Below are 17,500 nucleotides of genomic sequence, written 5' to 3'. Positions count from 1 at the left end.
TTAAAGTAGTTACAAAGTTTAAATAATTGAAGTAGTTTAAAAAGTTTGAAACAGTCGGCATAGAGAGATAAATGCATGTTGGCATGTTCTATTATGGATTGGCATGTTTCTTGCTAGGCTGTTAAAAGGGGGTCCTGAGTGGTTGCTAGGCAGTTGCTAAGACGTTGCTAGTGTGTTTTGACTGATTGTTAAGGCGTTGCTTGGTGGTTGATAAGGTGCTCTGAATGGTTGCTAGGCAGTTGCTTAAGTGTTGCTAGGGTGTTCCAGGTAGTTGTTAAGTGGTTGCTAAGCTGTTGCTAGGTGGTTGCAAGTTGTTGGTATGCGGTTGCTAGGGGGTTCTGAGTAGTTGCTAAGGCATTGCTAGGGTGTTTTATGTGGTTGCTATGGTATTCTTAGTGGTTGCTAAGGCGTTGCTAAGCAGTTGCTTATTTGTTGCTGGGCGTGTTTCTAGAGTGTTCTGGGTGATTACTAAGGTGTTGCTAGGCGATTGCTAAGTTGTCCTAGGTCAGTGCTTAGGTGTTGCTTGGTGGTTGCTAGGGTGTTTTGAGTGGCTGCTAAGGCCTTGCTAAGGTGTTGCTAGGTGGTTGGTAGGGTGTTCTGAGTGGTTACTAAGGCAATGGTAGGCGGTTGCTTAGATGTTCTAGGTAGTTGCCATGGTGTTCTTAGTGGTTGCTAAGGCGTTGCTAGGCATTTGCTTATTTGTTGCTAGGCGGTTTCTAGGGTGTTCTGGGTGATTGCTAAGGCGTTGCTAGGCAATTGCTTAGGTGTTCTAGGTCAGTGCTAATGAGTTGCTAGGTGGTTGCTAGGGTATTTTGAGTGGTTGCTAAGGCCTTGCTAGATTGTTGCTAAGGTGTTGCTAGGGTTTTCTGAGTGGTTGCTAAGAAATTGCTAGATGGTTGCTAAGGTGTTGCTAGGTGGTTGCTAGGGTGTTCTAAATGGTTCCAAAGCAGTTGCTAAGTAATTTCTAGGTGGTTGCTAAAGTGTTGCTAGGTGGTTGCTAAGGTGTTCTGAGTAGTAGGCAGCTGCTAACATAAATTAGCATAGTTCTAGTAAGAGTTAGCATTCTGCTAGCATGTTTCTAGTATAAACTAGCATGTTGTTAGCATGAATTTAGTATGAATATGCATGTTTGAAGTATGATTAGTATGTTTCTAGTATAAATTGGTACAGTATGTTGTTAGTATGTCCAATGTGAAGTCAATGGCAGTATTTTACAATGGAAGTATATGGGACAGTTGCTAGTGTGCCGTAAGTGGTTGCTAGGGTGTAAATTGAAAGCTCATCAGCGATTGGCAGATTGGTAGTCTTGAGTTAAATGAGCCCAAACTTAAGTCTGTCTGACCGTCTGGCGCAAAGTGATGAGATTTCAAAATCTGGTCCAATGTTAAGTCAATGGGATTTTTTTTTTCCAGGTCAGTTTTGGGTAAACCATAAGTTAGAAAAGATATTGCAACTTAATTCAGTTTAGTTTGGAGTTAGATTGGTGTTTGTAGTATGAGCGGTCTAGGAGGAGATGTGTTAAGAAGAAGAAGACGGAAGAATATTAAGTTTATGTAGTATAACAGTATGTTTGCTTTCTCATGCCACCATTAGAACTATACTAAATGGGTTTATTAAAATAATTATGGAAATATGTTGAATCTATTAAGCTATTATTATAAAAACAATGTACATTAAAAATATTTATATTCTGCTGTTCTTTCCTTACTAGGCAGAGAAACTGAGGAAAGTGTCTTTAACGCGAGAGCTGTGCATTCTGGGAGTAGTGGAGGTGCTGTACTTATGGAAAGCTCTTCCGAACTGCTCTTCCTCTAAACTCCAGCTTATGAACCAAGGTAAGGAGAGTGTTGAGAGTGTGTGTGAGTGTTGAGCGTCTCTTTCCCTCATGATAACAGTGATGTTGCTGCTGTTTTCAGTGCTGCAGGGGCTCGACGACCAGTCAAGCATAGGCCTGAAACACCTGCTGCTCGGTGCTATTCAGAAATGCCTGGGAAACATTAAAGACGCTCTGCAGGTTTGTTCGCTCCTATATGCTGAGTTGACAATGATCACGTCACTAGCGCTAGATTACTCGGGGGATGTTTTTGACCCTTTTCAAATTTTACACTGAATTTTCTAAACTTCGAGGTAGCCAAAAAAGCATTATGGGAACAAATGCAGCAACAGAATGCAGATTACAGCGCATGTTTTAAGCATATTTTGTTGATTCTCTCATATTGTTTGTTAATTATTGCTGTTGTTTGTTTTTGCTGATAGTCATTCCAGCTGGCAGCGCAGGATGAATACGGTCGTCTCAATAACAGCTACGTTCAGCCCTATTCCTGCTACGAGCTGGGCTGCGTCTTACTGGCTAAACCTGAGGTAAATCAATATATCCTCAAATTTCAACTGGCTAAACTACATTTAAATATTTCTTCATTTCTTTGTGTAGCTGATTTGATTTAAACTGACTCTCATTAAAAAGATATGAGAGGATTCGTTGTTAACTCATATTTTTCCCCTCCAAGACTTTGAGTAAAGGAAGGTCATTGCTGCTTCAGGCCAAGGTAGGATATGTTTAATACTACTATTACCTGACTGTATACATTTTCAAATATTTTACAACACATTGTTTTAAACCTAAAAGTTTTAATAACTATTGTGTTTTTGCCCTGATTACAGTACATCATATTTTACTAGTTATTTTAGAAGATACTAGTATTCAGCTTAAAGTGGAATTGAAATGGTTAATTAGGTGAAGTCATTGGACAACACTGGTCTGTTGTGCAACCAATCGAAAAAAATAATTGATAATATTGACCATATTGACCTTGAAAATTATTTTAAAAACTTTAATTACAGTCAGTCTAAAAGAAATAAGACTGAAATAGAAAAATAGAACAGAAGAAAAAACATTAAATACCGTAAATTCCTTGCACTTTTAGGGACCGCTCACACCGAACACGCTTTTACGTTTTAAAAACGTGAGGTGCACTATGCTGCCTTTTTTGTTGACAAAAAAGCACACCATGCTTCTTTTTTTCTTGTCACGAAGGAAAGAACTGAATCAGCTGCGTATTGTGTGCGAGTGTTGCTATGGATATTGTTATAATTGTGATATTTAATAATATTGATATTCAAGATTTGTAAAGTCATAAAGTTCTGGATAACTTGAAACAGCGACAACTAGTCTCTCTGGCTGCATTCGAAACCACATACTTCCATACTATACAGTACGCTTTAATCAGTATGCGAGCCGAGTAGTATGTCCAAATTCATATAATTCGAAAATTAATATGCGAGAAGTACTCGGATGACGTACTACTACCAACGAGATTATGAAGTGTGTATCCTTTGCACGCTGCACTATCCCATGATGCCCCGCGAGAGAATTCATGAATGGGAGTGAAGCGACGCAACTGGGTAGGTCACATGACCATGACAAAATGGCGAATGTAGTACATTTAAATTCCATTTATACTGCTCACATTCAAACTGATTAGAACATGCTTTTCTAACGGCCGAGTATTACATTTAAATTCATATGCAGTACCTACTGAGTAGTGGACGCAGCCTCTATCTTTTAAAGTCTCCATAGTCGTCTTGACAACACACACTGCTGTCAGCTCAACAGAAACTCTGCCTCTTCTTTCATTTGATTGGATAATAAAAGAGGCGTGACTGACGTAACACGCTTTTTCCAGTCAGAGTAACTTTATTCAACTGCATGTGCACAGCGCGCAACAGCAAAAACGCGTTGAAACATAAGCAGCGCAGAAAACACTCACAGGCATTAGTAAACCATTCAAAAGATGCGCCTCTCAATGCAAAAAGCGTGTTTGGTGTGATCGGCCACTTAAACAACACTTGGGAAATAGACGCATGCACACATACATTATATATTTTTGTTAATTTTACAGAAAAAAAGCCACGTCCAGCTGAAAATACTAATGAAAAATTAATACATCTAAATTAAATTACATATAAATAAAAAAAATATCTAACTATACAGTTTTGAACTATATAGTGTTTTTAGCAAAATTATATTACACATTTTTCCACTATATATGCAAATGTGCTCAGTGATTTAAAGTGGACCTATTATGCCCCTTTTTTACAAGATGTAAAATAAGTGTGTATGTGACGTTTCAGCTCAAAATAGCCCACAAATAATGCTTTAGAACTCTTTGAAAGTGCCTCTTTTAGGCTTTGATCCTAATTGTGCTATTTTGGTGACTGTCGTAATTCAAATGAGTAATTCACTGTGGTAATTCAAATGAGATTCTGCTCCCAGCCCTCTTTTTGAAAGATGGTGGAGCTATAAATGGCTATGTGTTAGCATAGTGGCAGATACAAAAACAAGATGGCTGCCCTATGCTAATGGGGAAGAGCTCATTAAATATTTTTTCACAATTTGAAGCTGGTTATATTCACAGACTGTAGCCATTCAATTGTGTTTAAACTCCTTATAAAAGTGATTTTTGCATAATAGGTACATTTAACATCTCGTATTCTGTAAATTCAGTTCACTCATTACCTTTGCTTACAGGAGAATTACGCCGGTTACGACTTCGAGAACCGGCTGCACGTGCGAATCCATTCTGCCCTCGCCTCCATAAAGGAAGTGGTCCCTCACTGACCCCGTCCCGCCTCAGAAGTGGACCGTACTTTGACTGCTCCTGTCCAGCACTTTGAGCCGAAAGTCATCTGAAGCAATCCTGCTTTCCCAGAGGCAGAAGCTGAACGTCAGCGGACTTTCAGAGGACGCGTTCGCCAATATTTTCAGCCTGGTATTGAAGGAAAGTTCACTATTCATGTAGCCATTGGTCCCAGTGACATCTGATTTTCACATTTCCACCCACACCATAGTGCAGAAAAACGAGGATTTTGGATCGATCAGAAGTGCAGAAAAGCGTAACTCTCACAAAGAAACACGATATAGCGAGTAGATCAATTGTTAGATCCTTTCCCATAGCTTGCGCAGTCATACTAAACACATTAGCATGGCGATAGACCTGTACGTTAGATGACGGTAACGCATAAACATGAAATATATATTGTGTAACCCTTTATCTCAAAGAAATAATATCCAAACTTACCTGTATGTCAAATCAAGATTGTATGCGCCGTAGTGAAGTCTAGAGAAGTGATCGACTGATATGAGACTCGAATAAATTAATAAGTCCAATTTGCATAAATAACGAGTTCAATCAATGATATAGAGAGCTCGAAATAAAATTTGTACATTTATTATTGGTAACATCTTATAATACAGTTGTTCTTTACACATTACATTTAAGTATTATAGTAATAAAATTTTTTTATGAATGCATCAATGCAACAAATGCATAGTGATATTACTAGCACTTAATGGTATAGTTACAATGAAGCTATATATAGGCACAATCTCTTGGTGAAAGGGGATACATGTATGTGTTAAAATATAACATTTTACACATTATATATATATATATATATATATATATATATATATATATATATATATATATATATATATATATATATATTTATATAATGTGTAAAATATATATATGAAATTGTGAAAAAATATGCGGCGTAGACCAATTTAATGAAATATTTTTGTCTATATATAAAAATATTGTGTATTCTATTAAGAGGGAGATAATTTTACTGAATTGGATTCAATTTTACATAAAAGGATATGTAATTACAGTCTGTCTATAGTCAATTTTACACTCTAATGATTAGTAATAGTTTTAATAATTTTACTAATGCTATTTTTTTTTCTGTTCACCAAGGCTGGATTTACTTGAACAAAAATACAGTAAAATGGTTAAAACAATTTCATATGACTGAAATAAATTTCAATTCAGGAACAAATTACTTTTAAATATATTCAAATAGTAAACAAAGATGAAGTTTCAGTGTCCTTACAGCAGTTTTCAGTGTCACCTGATCTTTTTTTAAAGTGCTGATTCGTTACTGAAGAGGCATTAATTATTTTCTTATTCTATCTTATATATCTTAATCTTAGTCGCCAACATTTAAAAGTTCAAATTAATTCATTTTCTATAATATTAATATTTACTGTATTTTAGCTGTTTTTCCCTTTTAAATAAATGCAGCTTTGGAGAAAAGTAAAAAAAAAAAAAAAAAAACTGCCAAAGATCACTGTTTGAATCCGTCTGCATGATATATCGGTCTATCACTACTCTAATCTAAGACATTTTGCAGGTTAAAACGCATCGTATTTACATTTGGCTATATTTATAATATGCATTGCCAAGATCCATTTTAACACTAGACCTCATGTTTATTTCATCATTTCATCTCATTTGTATTAAGTCTGAGAAAAGCCTCATATTTGCCATAACTCTCATGTCCTCTGCTGGTCAGCAGATATAAACCATGCACAACTACCTACTGGTCTTCCTCTGGGCCAGAGGAGGTTAATTTATTTCGTTGTTGACGAGTCGTACGTTGTATTTATTTCTTACTTTGTGCCAGATGTTCTGTAATTAATATTCTCGGCCCAAGTTTATCATTTATAGACTTTTAACAGCACATCAGTAACTCTTTTTTTTTTTTTTTTTTTTTGATAATGTTGCCTCTGAATAACTTGAACGAAATTAAGTTGGTGTATATATTGTGAAATTGTTGTGGAACTTGCACCTTCTGATTTCCTTAGCCCCGTCGATGTAATGCGTCTGTCCCTCCGATGGGCTTTATTCACTACTGTACATGATTCTCCACCGATCTGAAGCTCAAATCCTGTCTTCACTGTGAAACGTATCAATACTGGATGTTCAGGGTATTTAAACCTTGTGAGGACAATAGAATTAGGAAATGTAATTAATAAAATAATGAAACTTGCCATTAAACATGCTGCGTGAGTTCGGTGTGTTCTTTGAATTAAGACATTTTGTGTTATTTAAATTAATAAAGTCAAATTGCAAGAAAATGTTAATGTAATTGATAAAACACTGAACCGCTATGGCATCAATTTTAACCATCACTGTTTTTCAAATGTACATAACAGACTTTCAATAAAACATTCAAGCCTCCAAGTCATTGACTCTTACTAAAAATGCCTTATTTACAATTCCCAGATATTAAAAGTTAGATATAAATAGGTTAAAAGGTGGGACGATTACACCTATAAGCAGTTCAAATTTACCCACTATAAAAAATGCTTGTATTTATGCACCGCTTATGTTTGAAATTGCTCACCAATGACTTTTACTAATTCACTCACTGAATTAGTGGTTATAATAAATGAATAAAGTCACAATGACGAAGGCGATTTGTAGAGCTATTACAAACAAAATGCAATGAATGATGGAGAGTCTGGAGAAAATAAGTTATGCAGCAGAGTATGATGGCTCAAATTGAGATATTATAACCTACTCATAACCTACTCCTAAAATAATCCTGTTATCCTAAAAAAACTAATGTCATGAGTCTAGACATTTTTTGTTTACAGTGGCGAAAAACAGAGAAATAGTATGTTAGCAATTTCTAAACAATTTTAGCAGGGTGAAATTGAATCTTTTTCTTGTTTGAAACTATATAAAACACTTTATACAGCATAAAATAATCGAACACGTTTTTTTATTTGTATTTTTATTATTCAGATGTAATTACAATGTGTAAAGGGACAGTTTACTCGAAAATAAAACGTGTGTCATCTTTGAAGACTGAAGAATGTCGTCCACTGACTTCCATAGCATTTATTTTCCTATTGACCACCAGTTTCCAACATTCCAACATCCAAAATAATGGTTTGGAACCACTTGAGTGTCAGTAAATGAACATTTTCAGTGAACTGTCCCTTTAATGTCTTTTCTGTACAGATCTATTCTGTTAGACACCTGTAGGCATATTTGTTTTCAATAAGATAAATCTCTAAAAAAAATATACACTCAACAACATGTAACACTCTCAAACACAATGTAAATTCATATAGGGTTAAAAGTAGAACTCATCAACCGAAAGCTCAATGTTCCTGTTCAAGACCAACTTAAAAAAAACAGACGAATAACTGACTCCAAATAAATACATAAAGTAAGATTGTTATATTATTAAATAATATAACAATTTATAAGTCAACATGTGAACTCTTTAAATCAACATCACAACAAAGCAGCAGGAATGCACTATCCCAATACTGTATTGTAAATAGAGACTCTGAAGTGTGAATTTGCATATTAAAAGTAAACATTTAAATGTAACAGTCATTTTTAGAACCTGTCAGGTTTTATCACAGTATGGAAGGAATGTATGAACTTTCTAAATTTAGTAAACAGAAAACAAAATGGTCTCAGACCTGAGCCTTGCTGGACACCTTAAGTCTACCATTGTCAAATCCTTATTTCATTTTCTCGTCGGACTAAATTGCATATTATTGCCATTACAGTACCCTGATATTGCTATGGTATATTAAGGCCAGCTTGATGTAATCCTCATCATGATATGTCACAATCTGCAATTCCTAAAAATCCTTGATTGTTGCATGTTTATTTAAATATGAACATTTATAAAAACTAAAATCAGCTCTGGGTGAATTTAAAACAGCTCTTGCTTAACAAACTATACAGTAGAAGTCAGAATTATTATTAGTATTACTTGCCTAATTACCCTAACCTGCCTAGTTAACCTAATTCACCAAGTTAAGCCTTTAAATGTCACTTTAAGCTGTATAGAAGTGTCTTGAAAATGATCTAGTCAGATATTATTTACTGTCATCATGGCAAAGATCAAATAAATCAGTTATTAGAAATGAGTTATTAAAAGTATTAATGTTTAGAAATGTGTTGAAAAATGTCTCCGTTAAACAGAAATTGGGGTAAAAATAAACAGGGAGCCGAATACTTCTGACTTCATCTGTATATAATATTTGAAATGTTGGCCTAGCCAACCAGTGCAGAGTTGGTTTTAATAGTTATAGTAGATGTAGTTTTTACTATACAGTTTATCAATGACAGTGCAAGATTTTTGTACAGGTCAGTATATGTCCGGTACTTGGGAATAATCACGGTCCCAGTAGCTATTGGAGAACAGCCAGTCCTGAGAGCCATTGTGTGGATTCGGACCTTGATGAAACCACCTGTTTTGTGGAACAAGAAAAGGCTGTTTAGCAAACATGTAACAGCGCTGATAGTTGATCTAGTTTTGTTGCATGGATTCATTCAACTCAAAAACCAAACATGCATAAAAAAAATGCTTCTTTGACCCCCATTAGAATAGTCTCTTTCTTAGTTCAACAGACTGTGTGGAGCATTTGGCTGTAACACTTAAACCGGGAGTAAAGTTACACCATGCTCTCTCAGTAGAAGGCCAGAGAGCTCTGTTTACATCGTCTTATTCCACATTAAAAATAGATCGTCTAAGGGGGACATAAAAACCCAGTCCTTTGGTGTGAAGTGCCATTAGCATATGAAATCTAAAAACAACTAACTTATTTTAGTATTAAATATCCTTGTGTCCAGCCAATTTCACAAACAATTACTGTTTAAAGTTGTTTTATTGTGTTTTAGAAATTTATTGTGGGCTCATGACAAGCTACAAAATTTGCTATAACTGTACGCATACGCTAATGTTTTTTTCACACTACTGTAGAATCATATTAAAAACATATACAGTTTATTTTCATTTGTAACTTTTCCCCGGTAGCACAGATTTGTGAGATACAATGTTACAACTAAAGAAATGACAAGTTAAATGTTTCATTCAATTAAAAAGAAACCAAAACGGACTGAGCCTTGCAAGATACCCATAATCTAGGCTTTTTAATAAATCTATGGGAATTTCATGGGAGTAATAGGCTAGCTGCAAAACCGTTGGCAATCTCCACATTCATAAAAACCTAGGTTGTTTAATTTTCTTTTTATTTGCATTAACTTGTTCATGATTTTATCACCAGCAGGGCGGATTACTGTAATGGACTCCTCACTGGCCAATTATTGTATGTTTTATTCCAGACACAACACAGCAGGAATTAACACTGGGCAATTTGTCTTAAAATCAAAATCTTGATTAATTAATTTTAACTTGATGACAATTAATAAATAATTTTTTTATTTGTTTAATTATCTTTTTTGCCCTCTCTGTGCCGCCTACACTCGTCAACGCTAGCAAGCTGACCAATCACAAAGCTTGTGCTATGCGTCGTCAAAATGTGTGGTTACATTTTTTGAAAGGTCAGCATCAGACACAACGAGGGGTATGCGAACATTTGAAGGCTGCGCCAGACCATACGCTGCGTTTAACACAGAAGTGTAAACAGAGCGGGGTCAGGTGACTTCACACGCGGTAGGGAAAATAATTGAAAAAATTGACTTGAAAAAGTTCTATCGATTATTCAGTTAATTTCCGATTAATCACCAAGCTCTAGCGGGAAAGTTGCCAACTATAGAAAAGCAAGTTCTTTATCTATTTTCAAATTAACAAAAAACTAAACGAACCCTGAATAGAGCCTTGGGGGTCAGCTATGATCTATTTTTACTAACAAACCCTTAAATCAAATTTAAATGATGGTAGTGTTAAAAAAATGTTTATCAAAAGGCCAATAGCTACGTTTCCATCCACCTATTTTTCTGCACATTTTGGATGTGCACATAAAAAACGGTTGATGGAAACGTCAAGATGTACATAAGTTTTGAAAATGCACATAACAGAGTACGATAAACTTTTTTATTTGATAAAAAAAGATGCGCATAAACAATGATGGAACTACTTTTACCACACAAATTCCAGTATGCACATTAAAAAAGGTCATGTGATTTTGTAATAGGAGATCATGTAATGAAGAAAAATGAATTGTCAAGAGCGTCTGTGCTCCACGTCTCACGCCTTTAAACGTCACCACGCATTCACTGCATGTCGGCATTTGTCTTTTGAGGCGCAAGTCATTTATTAAATAAGGAAAAGACTTACGCAGCTTCTCCTACAACAGCAAATTCCAATTTTAGTGTTGATATTTTGCGTCAGTTAAACACAAAGTGTTGATTTTGTTCACTTTGACTACTTGCATGAAAACGCTGCTTTATTCGCATATCTTTTACACAACATTCCAGTTTTGCACATAATTTGATTTGCATGTTTTGATGGAAACAAAGCTAATGACATATGAACTATGAAGAATTAAAAGTGTTCTAGTTGTGTTTTACATCATAAATGCTCAATCTAATAATCCTTAAAAGCTCACACACACAGAAAACAAGTGTTTTACCATTATTACAAGTCTATTCAACCAATGTTGTTCCACCACAAATAATCCATCCTATGCTATAATTATAGACTGTGGTTACCCACTTGCTCAAGGTAAATAAATTATGAAACCGCAGAAGAAGCTGAATGTAAAAGTCAGAGCAACAAAGCGAGCATCAAACCTGGGGCCTGAAGCGATGTTTCTGCTCACCGCAGCAAAGTCAGAGGACAGATGATAATGCCAAAAGAAACAAAGGAGGAAATGGGGTTAAATGCAAAGAACAATGAACCAGGAGTGCTGCTAAATGTCAAGCGGTTACTTTAGTAGCAATTTGGTGTGCATAAAACTATTTATAATGCAGTTAGTCACAAGCAAACCCAAATAGCAGTAGTTACTACAGTTATATTTTACACACGTTTGCCAACCCTTCATAAACTCAATTGTTTGCTTTTTATATAGTGCTAACAATAACTGTAGTAACTTTTGGAGATGTAAAAGTGTGAAAATGTGAAGCCGAAATGAATTATTTCTGCACCTCGCCTTCCACTCATCATCTGACTTTGAGCGGTTCTTACGTGCCGCCCTCTGTTTCTCCTCCAATCTCTTCTTCTCTTCGCTGGCCATGTCTGAGATGATCCAAACAACATAAAGTTAATATCTGAATATTTCAATGCAGCAAACAAAGTGGCACATGGAAACAAGCATACCGATGTCTCCGTTCTCCATCGCTCGGATATCTGGCCTTAGTCTGCTGTCCGTTTTGGGGATGACCGATTCAATCTCTTTATCCAGCTCATTGAGTTGCAGGGCAAATGAAGTGAAGCTGTACATCTTTTATGTGCCAATAAAAACAAAACAGATACAAAACACTTTACTCAACATAATCTGTCTCAATGTTAAGTACCACAAAATGAAATTGCTTGTTGGAGAAAAGTAAAGCTTTATAGTAACACAAGCTTCTGCACTATTTAATCCTCGAAATCGTTTAAACATTTTAATTGTCATTTTGTTATTTATTGTGCTGTCATGGCAAGCTACACATTTTGATATAACTCTAGACAGAAAATGCTAGTTTTACACTAGAGTCCCTCCATGGCCTGGCCCCTGAGTATATTTCTGAGCTAAATAAAATACACCAACCAACTCTTCTCTCTAAAGATCGACTCTATTTGCAAGTTCTGCGATCATGCCTGAAATGTTGAGGTGATAGAGCTTTTTGAGTAGCAACTCCAAGACTTTGGAACGATCTTCCACTCTCCTTAAGAACATCTCCAGCTTTAAGTCTTTTCAGAGGTCACTGAAAACAGGCTTATATTCTTTAGCTTTTAATAATGTGTTGTAAGTTCAAGTATTTTGGTTGTATGTTGGCATGTATTATGTGTTTTCATGTAGAGCACTTTGGTACCCATTGTGGTTGGTTGAAAGTGCTCTAGAAATAAGTTGAGTAGAATCATTTTAAAAACGTATACTGTTGATTTTCATGACTACTATTAAAACCTTTATTTTTCTGTGGTAGCACAGATTCGTGGAATACACTAGTTGGTGTTTATGTACTTTTAAGTCATTACCTCGAGCTGTAGATTTTGTTAAAGAGGTGATACAGAGTGAATTTTTAAGGCTTGGTTGTGTTTTTGGGGTGCAAAGCAATGAGTGTTTATGCTTCATTTGTAGAAAATCACATTATTTGTTCATATATCTTTACTTCGATTAAATAGAGATACTCAGCTAACATGAAAACAACTATCGTATTTACAAGTTCCTCTGCAAGGTTCGTCCTCAGGAGGCTCTGATTGGTCTGCTAACATATTGTGCTGTGATTCGCAGATCAGCTCCACATCACCAGGAAGCATCTCTGCTATAACATTAACATCTGGCCACACCCCTTCGCTGCTCTAGGAGTATACACGTAACCTAAAGAGTTTATGATATCATGACCGTGGATGTAATTTTTTGTAGTCCCCAAACTTCATTGGCTGTAGGCTTACAGCTAACTCTGTAAAAGCCAATGTCTCCCTTTGTGTTGAACTTAGAGCATATTCCATTCAGAATTGTTGTTTATGTTCACAAAGCTACATTACACATCAACTAAAGTTTAAAAGATGATATCGTAGTGGACCACCCCTTTAAAATTCTTAAATATATCCCAATACTGTTATATTATTATCGTTGGCCACAGAAATTATATAAAGGAGATTGGTAAAATACGATATCTTCTATTTGCTCGACAAATTGATTCAGTCCGACTCAAGTGAGTCGAATCAAGTGATTTAAATCTTCAACATTTGATTCCTTGAAATGAGCTAATAAACCCTGATTGATCTTTTAAAGTAAGTTGATCCCCTAGACCAGGGGTGTCCAAACTTTTTGGGCTGAGGGCCAGATGCAAAAAAACAAATTTTCGCGGGCCAAATTTTACATACATCACACAGACACGCATATATATATATATATATATATATATATATATATATATATATATATATATAAATACAGTTGAAGTCAGAATTGTTAGCCCCCCTAAATTATTAGCCCCCGTTTATTTTTTCCCCAATTTCTGTTTAACAGAGAGCAGATTTTTTTCCACACATTTCTAAACATATTAGTTTTAGTAACTCATTTCTAATAACTGATTTATTTTATCTTTGCCATGATGACAGTAAATAATATTTGACTGGATATTTTTAAGACACTTCTATATAGCTTAAAGTGACATTTAAAGGCTTAACTAGGTTAAGCAAGTTAACTTGTTAAGTTAAGGTAATTAGGCAAGTTATTTTATAACAATGGTTTGTTCTGAAGACTTAAGGGGCTAATAATTTTGACCTTAAAATGGTTCATAAAAACAATTTAAACCGCTTTTTATTCAAGCCGAAATAAAACAAAAGTCTTTCTCCAAAAGAAAAAATATTATCAGACATACTGTAAAAATGTCCTTGCTCTGTTAAACATCATTTGGGAAATATTTAAAAAAGAAGAAATAAATCAAAGAGGGGCTAATAATTCAGACTTCAACTGTGTGTAGATAGATAGATAGATAGATAGATAGATAGATAGATAGATAGATAGATAGATAGATAGATAGATAGATAGATAGATAGATAGATAGATAGATAGATAGATAGATAGATAGATAGATAGATAGATAGATAGATAGATAGATAGACAGACAGACAGACAGACAGACAGACAGACATACCGACAGACGGACAGGCAGACAGGCAGGCAGACAGATCAGATAGATCATAACAAGAACTGCTGCTTAATTGAATGCATGTAATAGCGACACCCGGTGGTTATTTTTTGAATTACGTTCATTTTTGTATAGCGGGCCAGATTCTATTGATATTTATAAAAACCCTTATTATATTATTAACCCTTGCGGGCCGCCAAAAAACTGATTGCGGGCCGCAGATGGCCCGCTGGCCGTAGTTTGGACATGCCTGCCCTAGACCATTGGTGTCCAAACTTAGTCCTGGAGGGCCACTGTCCTGCATAGTTTAGCTCCAACTTCCTTCAACACTCCTGCCTGGATGTTTCTAGTATACCTAGAAAGAGTTTGATTAGCTGGTTCAGGTGTTTACTTAAGGTTGGAACTATAATATGCAGAACACTGGCCCTCCAGGACCGAGTTTGGGCACTCCTGCCCTAGACTACAGGAATGACAAGTAAAATTTTTGGATTGAATAAAACAGAAACTAAAATAGACTCAGCACTGAGCCTTGCAGAACACCCATAATCTACTCTTTTTAATAAATCCGTGGGGGTTTCATGGGAATAATACTATATATAAAGGCCAGCGCAATCTCCACATTCATAAAAACCTAGATTGTTTCATTTTCTTTTTATTTGCATGAACTTGTTCATGATTTTATCACCAGCAGAGCGGATTACTGTAATGGTCTGTTTAGCTGTGCCTTCACTGAATGAGCACTGTGCGACATCTAACAGATCACACTATTATGCCTTTTTCTTTTTAATCTTTTAAGACCCGTTTTTAAACACAATCTGTTTTAATAATTTTCATTATTTATCGTTTTTATTTTTATAATAGTTGTTTCTTTTTTTCCATGTAAAGCACTTTGAATTATTGTGTATGAAATGTGCTATATAAATAAACTTGCCTTGCATTAAAAATGTAATACAGCTATACCTGTGCAGAGTTGGCAGGTCTAGGTGCTATTCTCCAAAGCAGCTGACTTCCTGGGATCACCTCCAGTGAATCTCCACCTGGTTGAGGTGTTTCTTCAGAGTCTGATGACTGAGACTGCCGCAAAACACCACATAAAAAAAATTATAAATCATATTAAATGTCATATTTAAATCAAATCATACATGCCTCAGTCATTCAAAAAAACCTGTTTACTGCTTTTCTTCTCCTCTGATGCTTTCTTATCATTCTTCTTGTGAGTTTCGAAAGTTGCTGGGTCGACCAAATACATGCACTCCGTCCATTTGCCATACAGCACACATACTTTCTTTTTGCTGTGTGGAATCAACAAATAAACAATATAAAACTATGCCGTGGCGATGGTGAAGAACATTCATCAGGGTAATTCGACTTACAAGCCACTGACCTCTTATCTAAGATGTAGCCTTCAACCTTATGTAATTCCTTCCCAAAAAGGCCACATGGTTTAAAATTCAGACAACATTTTTCACCAGTTCTGTTGGCAAATACAGTCAATATGACAGCATTAGATATGTTAAACTAGAACAACTACATTTACAGAAGAGTCTCACTGATACCTGTGGTTAATAACCTCAACGTTGCCGTACTGTTCAATCCACAGCTGTCCCACTATGATGTTGTGGACACAACACGTGGGGTTCGTCCATGTGTACGCCTCATTATGCCTGCAACGAGATTAATTTGGTACATTAAAACATGAATATGCTTAGAATGCATGAACATTTTAAAATTATGATGATTTACCAAATATATTCATAATAAAACTGCTCCTAAATTTACTAATTTACCAAAAAAGTAGACCCAAACCAATTATAACCAACAAAAACAGTTACTATTGAAAAAAGGTGTCTATTGATATTAATAAACAAATTATTGCACAAATGTTTACTTGGGAAGTTCAAGAGTGATGATGCCCTTAGGTTCAGCCTCCACGCTCTTGCCCCAAAACTTCAGTTTGGGATAGATGGAGCCATGAAACACAAAGTTCTTCTGCAAACCCTCGGCATGGAAGGCGCTGATTGGAGGATGGTGGCTCACTTGTTCAGATATCAGCCGGAAATCAAGATCATCCCTACAAAGTTGAGGGATAATGAAAACATGGTGAATATTCTCAACTGCACAACAGACTGATAAACTCGGACTGCCAAGTGAATAAAAGTCACACTAATGATAACCAAAGTTTTAACAATAGCACATTCACAACAAACACTATGGCTAACAGTATTGCTAATGCTAACATTTTTACACTTGAAAAAACTAAATAAAACTGCCAATCTAATTGATGCATGTAAAAATGTTAGCATTAGTAATATGTCAGCAATAGTATTTGTGTTGTAAATGTGCTAAGTGTATTTGAGACATTTAGCACATTCGCTAATTTAATGCTATTTTGCTAACATTTTCATGTTTTTTTTTTATTTGGAATTTTAATGCTAACAATATATGCTATATGCTAATAATCATGCTACTGTTTTAACTTTAAAAACAGCAAACGTGTAACATTTGCACCTTAGGTGGTAAAATTAAAGCCAACAAATGAACATTCAATCTCTTACCTGACTAACTCGTACGTTTCTCCTAGCAGGGGGTTGAAGGGTTTACCTGTCCTTTCCCATTGAGATGCCACAGCCGATACAGCAAACGCGGCCACACACTGCATAAAAAAACCACATAATTTAATTTATAAATACATATAACATGGAATTGCTTATCAATAGGATGTGGCAAAGATCTTACAGACTCTTAAATGTTTGAAACCGCTAACTATTAGCAAGTGTAGCACTAACACTTATTCTGATGCTAACAAAGGTTTAAAATATTAACATTACTACTATAAGACAATTTCCAATGCTAAAACTGACTGTCTGAATAGCTAAAAAGGCATGTTAAAAACAGCAAGCCACATTAGCAATTGTAACACTAATGCTAATAGTAATTTAAATGCCAATGTTAACAGTAATGATAATCTTTTATTGTTCAGAACAATAAAGAGGCACATATGTAATGCTAGCTCTCATGCTAACAGTAATGCTAAGCATTTAACATTCCAAACAGCAAAAAACAAAGATCACAGGAGGTTATACATTATACTGTATTTAGTGTTTTAGGGCCAAACCCGTTGTTTTTCACCTTCATTCTCT

General features: G+C 35.4%; 2 protein-coding genes across 5 annotated transcripts in view; one reads left to right on the top strand and one right to left on the bottom strand.

Moving 5' to 3' along the window:
* The window catches only part of ttc39c (tetratricopeptide repeat domain 39C), a 25,100-nt gene extending 19,584 nt beyond the window's left edge, over positions 1 to 5,516 (top strand). The window contains 5 exon segments of the mRNA NM_001020568.3: positions 1,712 to 1,835; positions 1,917 to 2,014; positions 2,257 to 2,361; positions 2,508 to 2,546; positions 4,529 to 5,516. Of these exon segments, the coding sequence (NP_001018404.3) occupies positions 1,712 to 1,835; positions 1,917 to 2,014; positions 2,257 to 2,361; positions 2,508 to 2,546; positions 4,529 to 4,618 (456 nt within the window). The 3' untranslated portion in view covers positions 4,619 to 5,516.
* Positions 5,517 to 8,660: 3,144 nt separating this feature from the next.
* The window catches only part of osbpl1a (oxysterol binding protein-like 1A), a 32,011-nt gene continuing 23,171 nt past the window's right edge, over positions 8,661 to 17,500 (bottom strand). For 2 of the 4 annotated variants that reach the window (XM_087304137.1, XM_087304138.1), the window contains 11 exons: positions 17,490 to 17,500; positions 16,916 to 17,013; positions 16,249 to 16,431; positions 15,917 to 16,024; positions 15,745 to 15,834; positions 15,526 to 15,652; positions 15,321 to 15,434; positions 11,878 to 12,001; positions 11,706 to 11,796; positions 11,352 to 11,372; positions 8,661 to 9,067 (listed from right to left, as the gene is read on the bottom strand). The exon at positions 17,490 to 17,500 is cut by the window's right edge and continues 124 nt beyond it. In XM_087304137.1, the coding sequence (XP_087160263.1) occupies positions 8,965 to 9,067; positions 11,352 to 11,372; positions 11,706 to 11,796; positions 11,878 to 12,001; positions 15,321 to 15,434; positions 15,526 to 15,652; positions 15,745 to 15,834; positions 15,917 to 16,024; positions 16,249 to 16,431; positions 16,916 to 17,013; positions 17,490 to 17,500 (1,070 nt within the window). In that variant the 3' untranslated portion in view covers positions 8,661 to 8,964. The remainder of the gene's footprint in view (positions 9,068 to 11,351; positions 11,373 to 11,705; positions 11,797 to 11,877; positions 12,002 to 15,320; positions 15,435 to 15,525; positions 15,653 to 15,744; positions 15,835 to 15,916; positions 16,025 to 16,248; positions 16,432 to 16,915; positions 17,014 to 17,489) is intronic. The other 2 variants (XM_087304139.1, XM_087304140.1) reach the window with 1 other exon arrangement.

Source organism: Danio rerio, chromosome 22, assembly GCF_052040795.2.
Source record: "Danio rerio strain M-AB ecotype USA chromosome 22, GRCz13ab, whole genome shotgun sequence".
NCBI lineage: Eukaryota > Metazoa > Chordata > Actinopteri > Cypriniformes > Danionidae > Danio > Danio rerio.
Note: the sequence above shows the minus strand (reverse complement) of the source record. Positions and strands in the feature narration are given on the sequence as shown.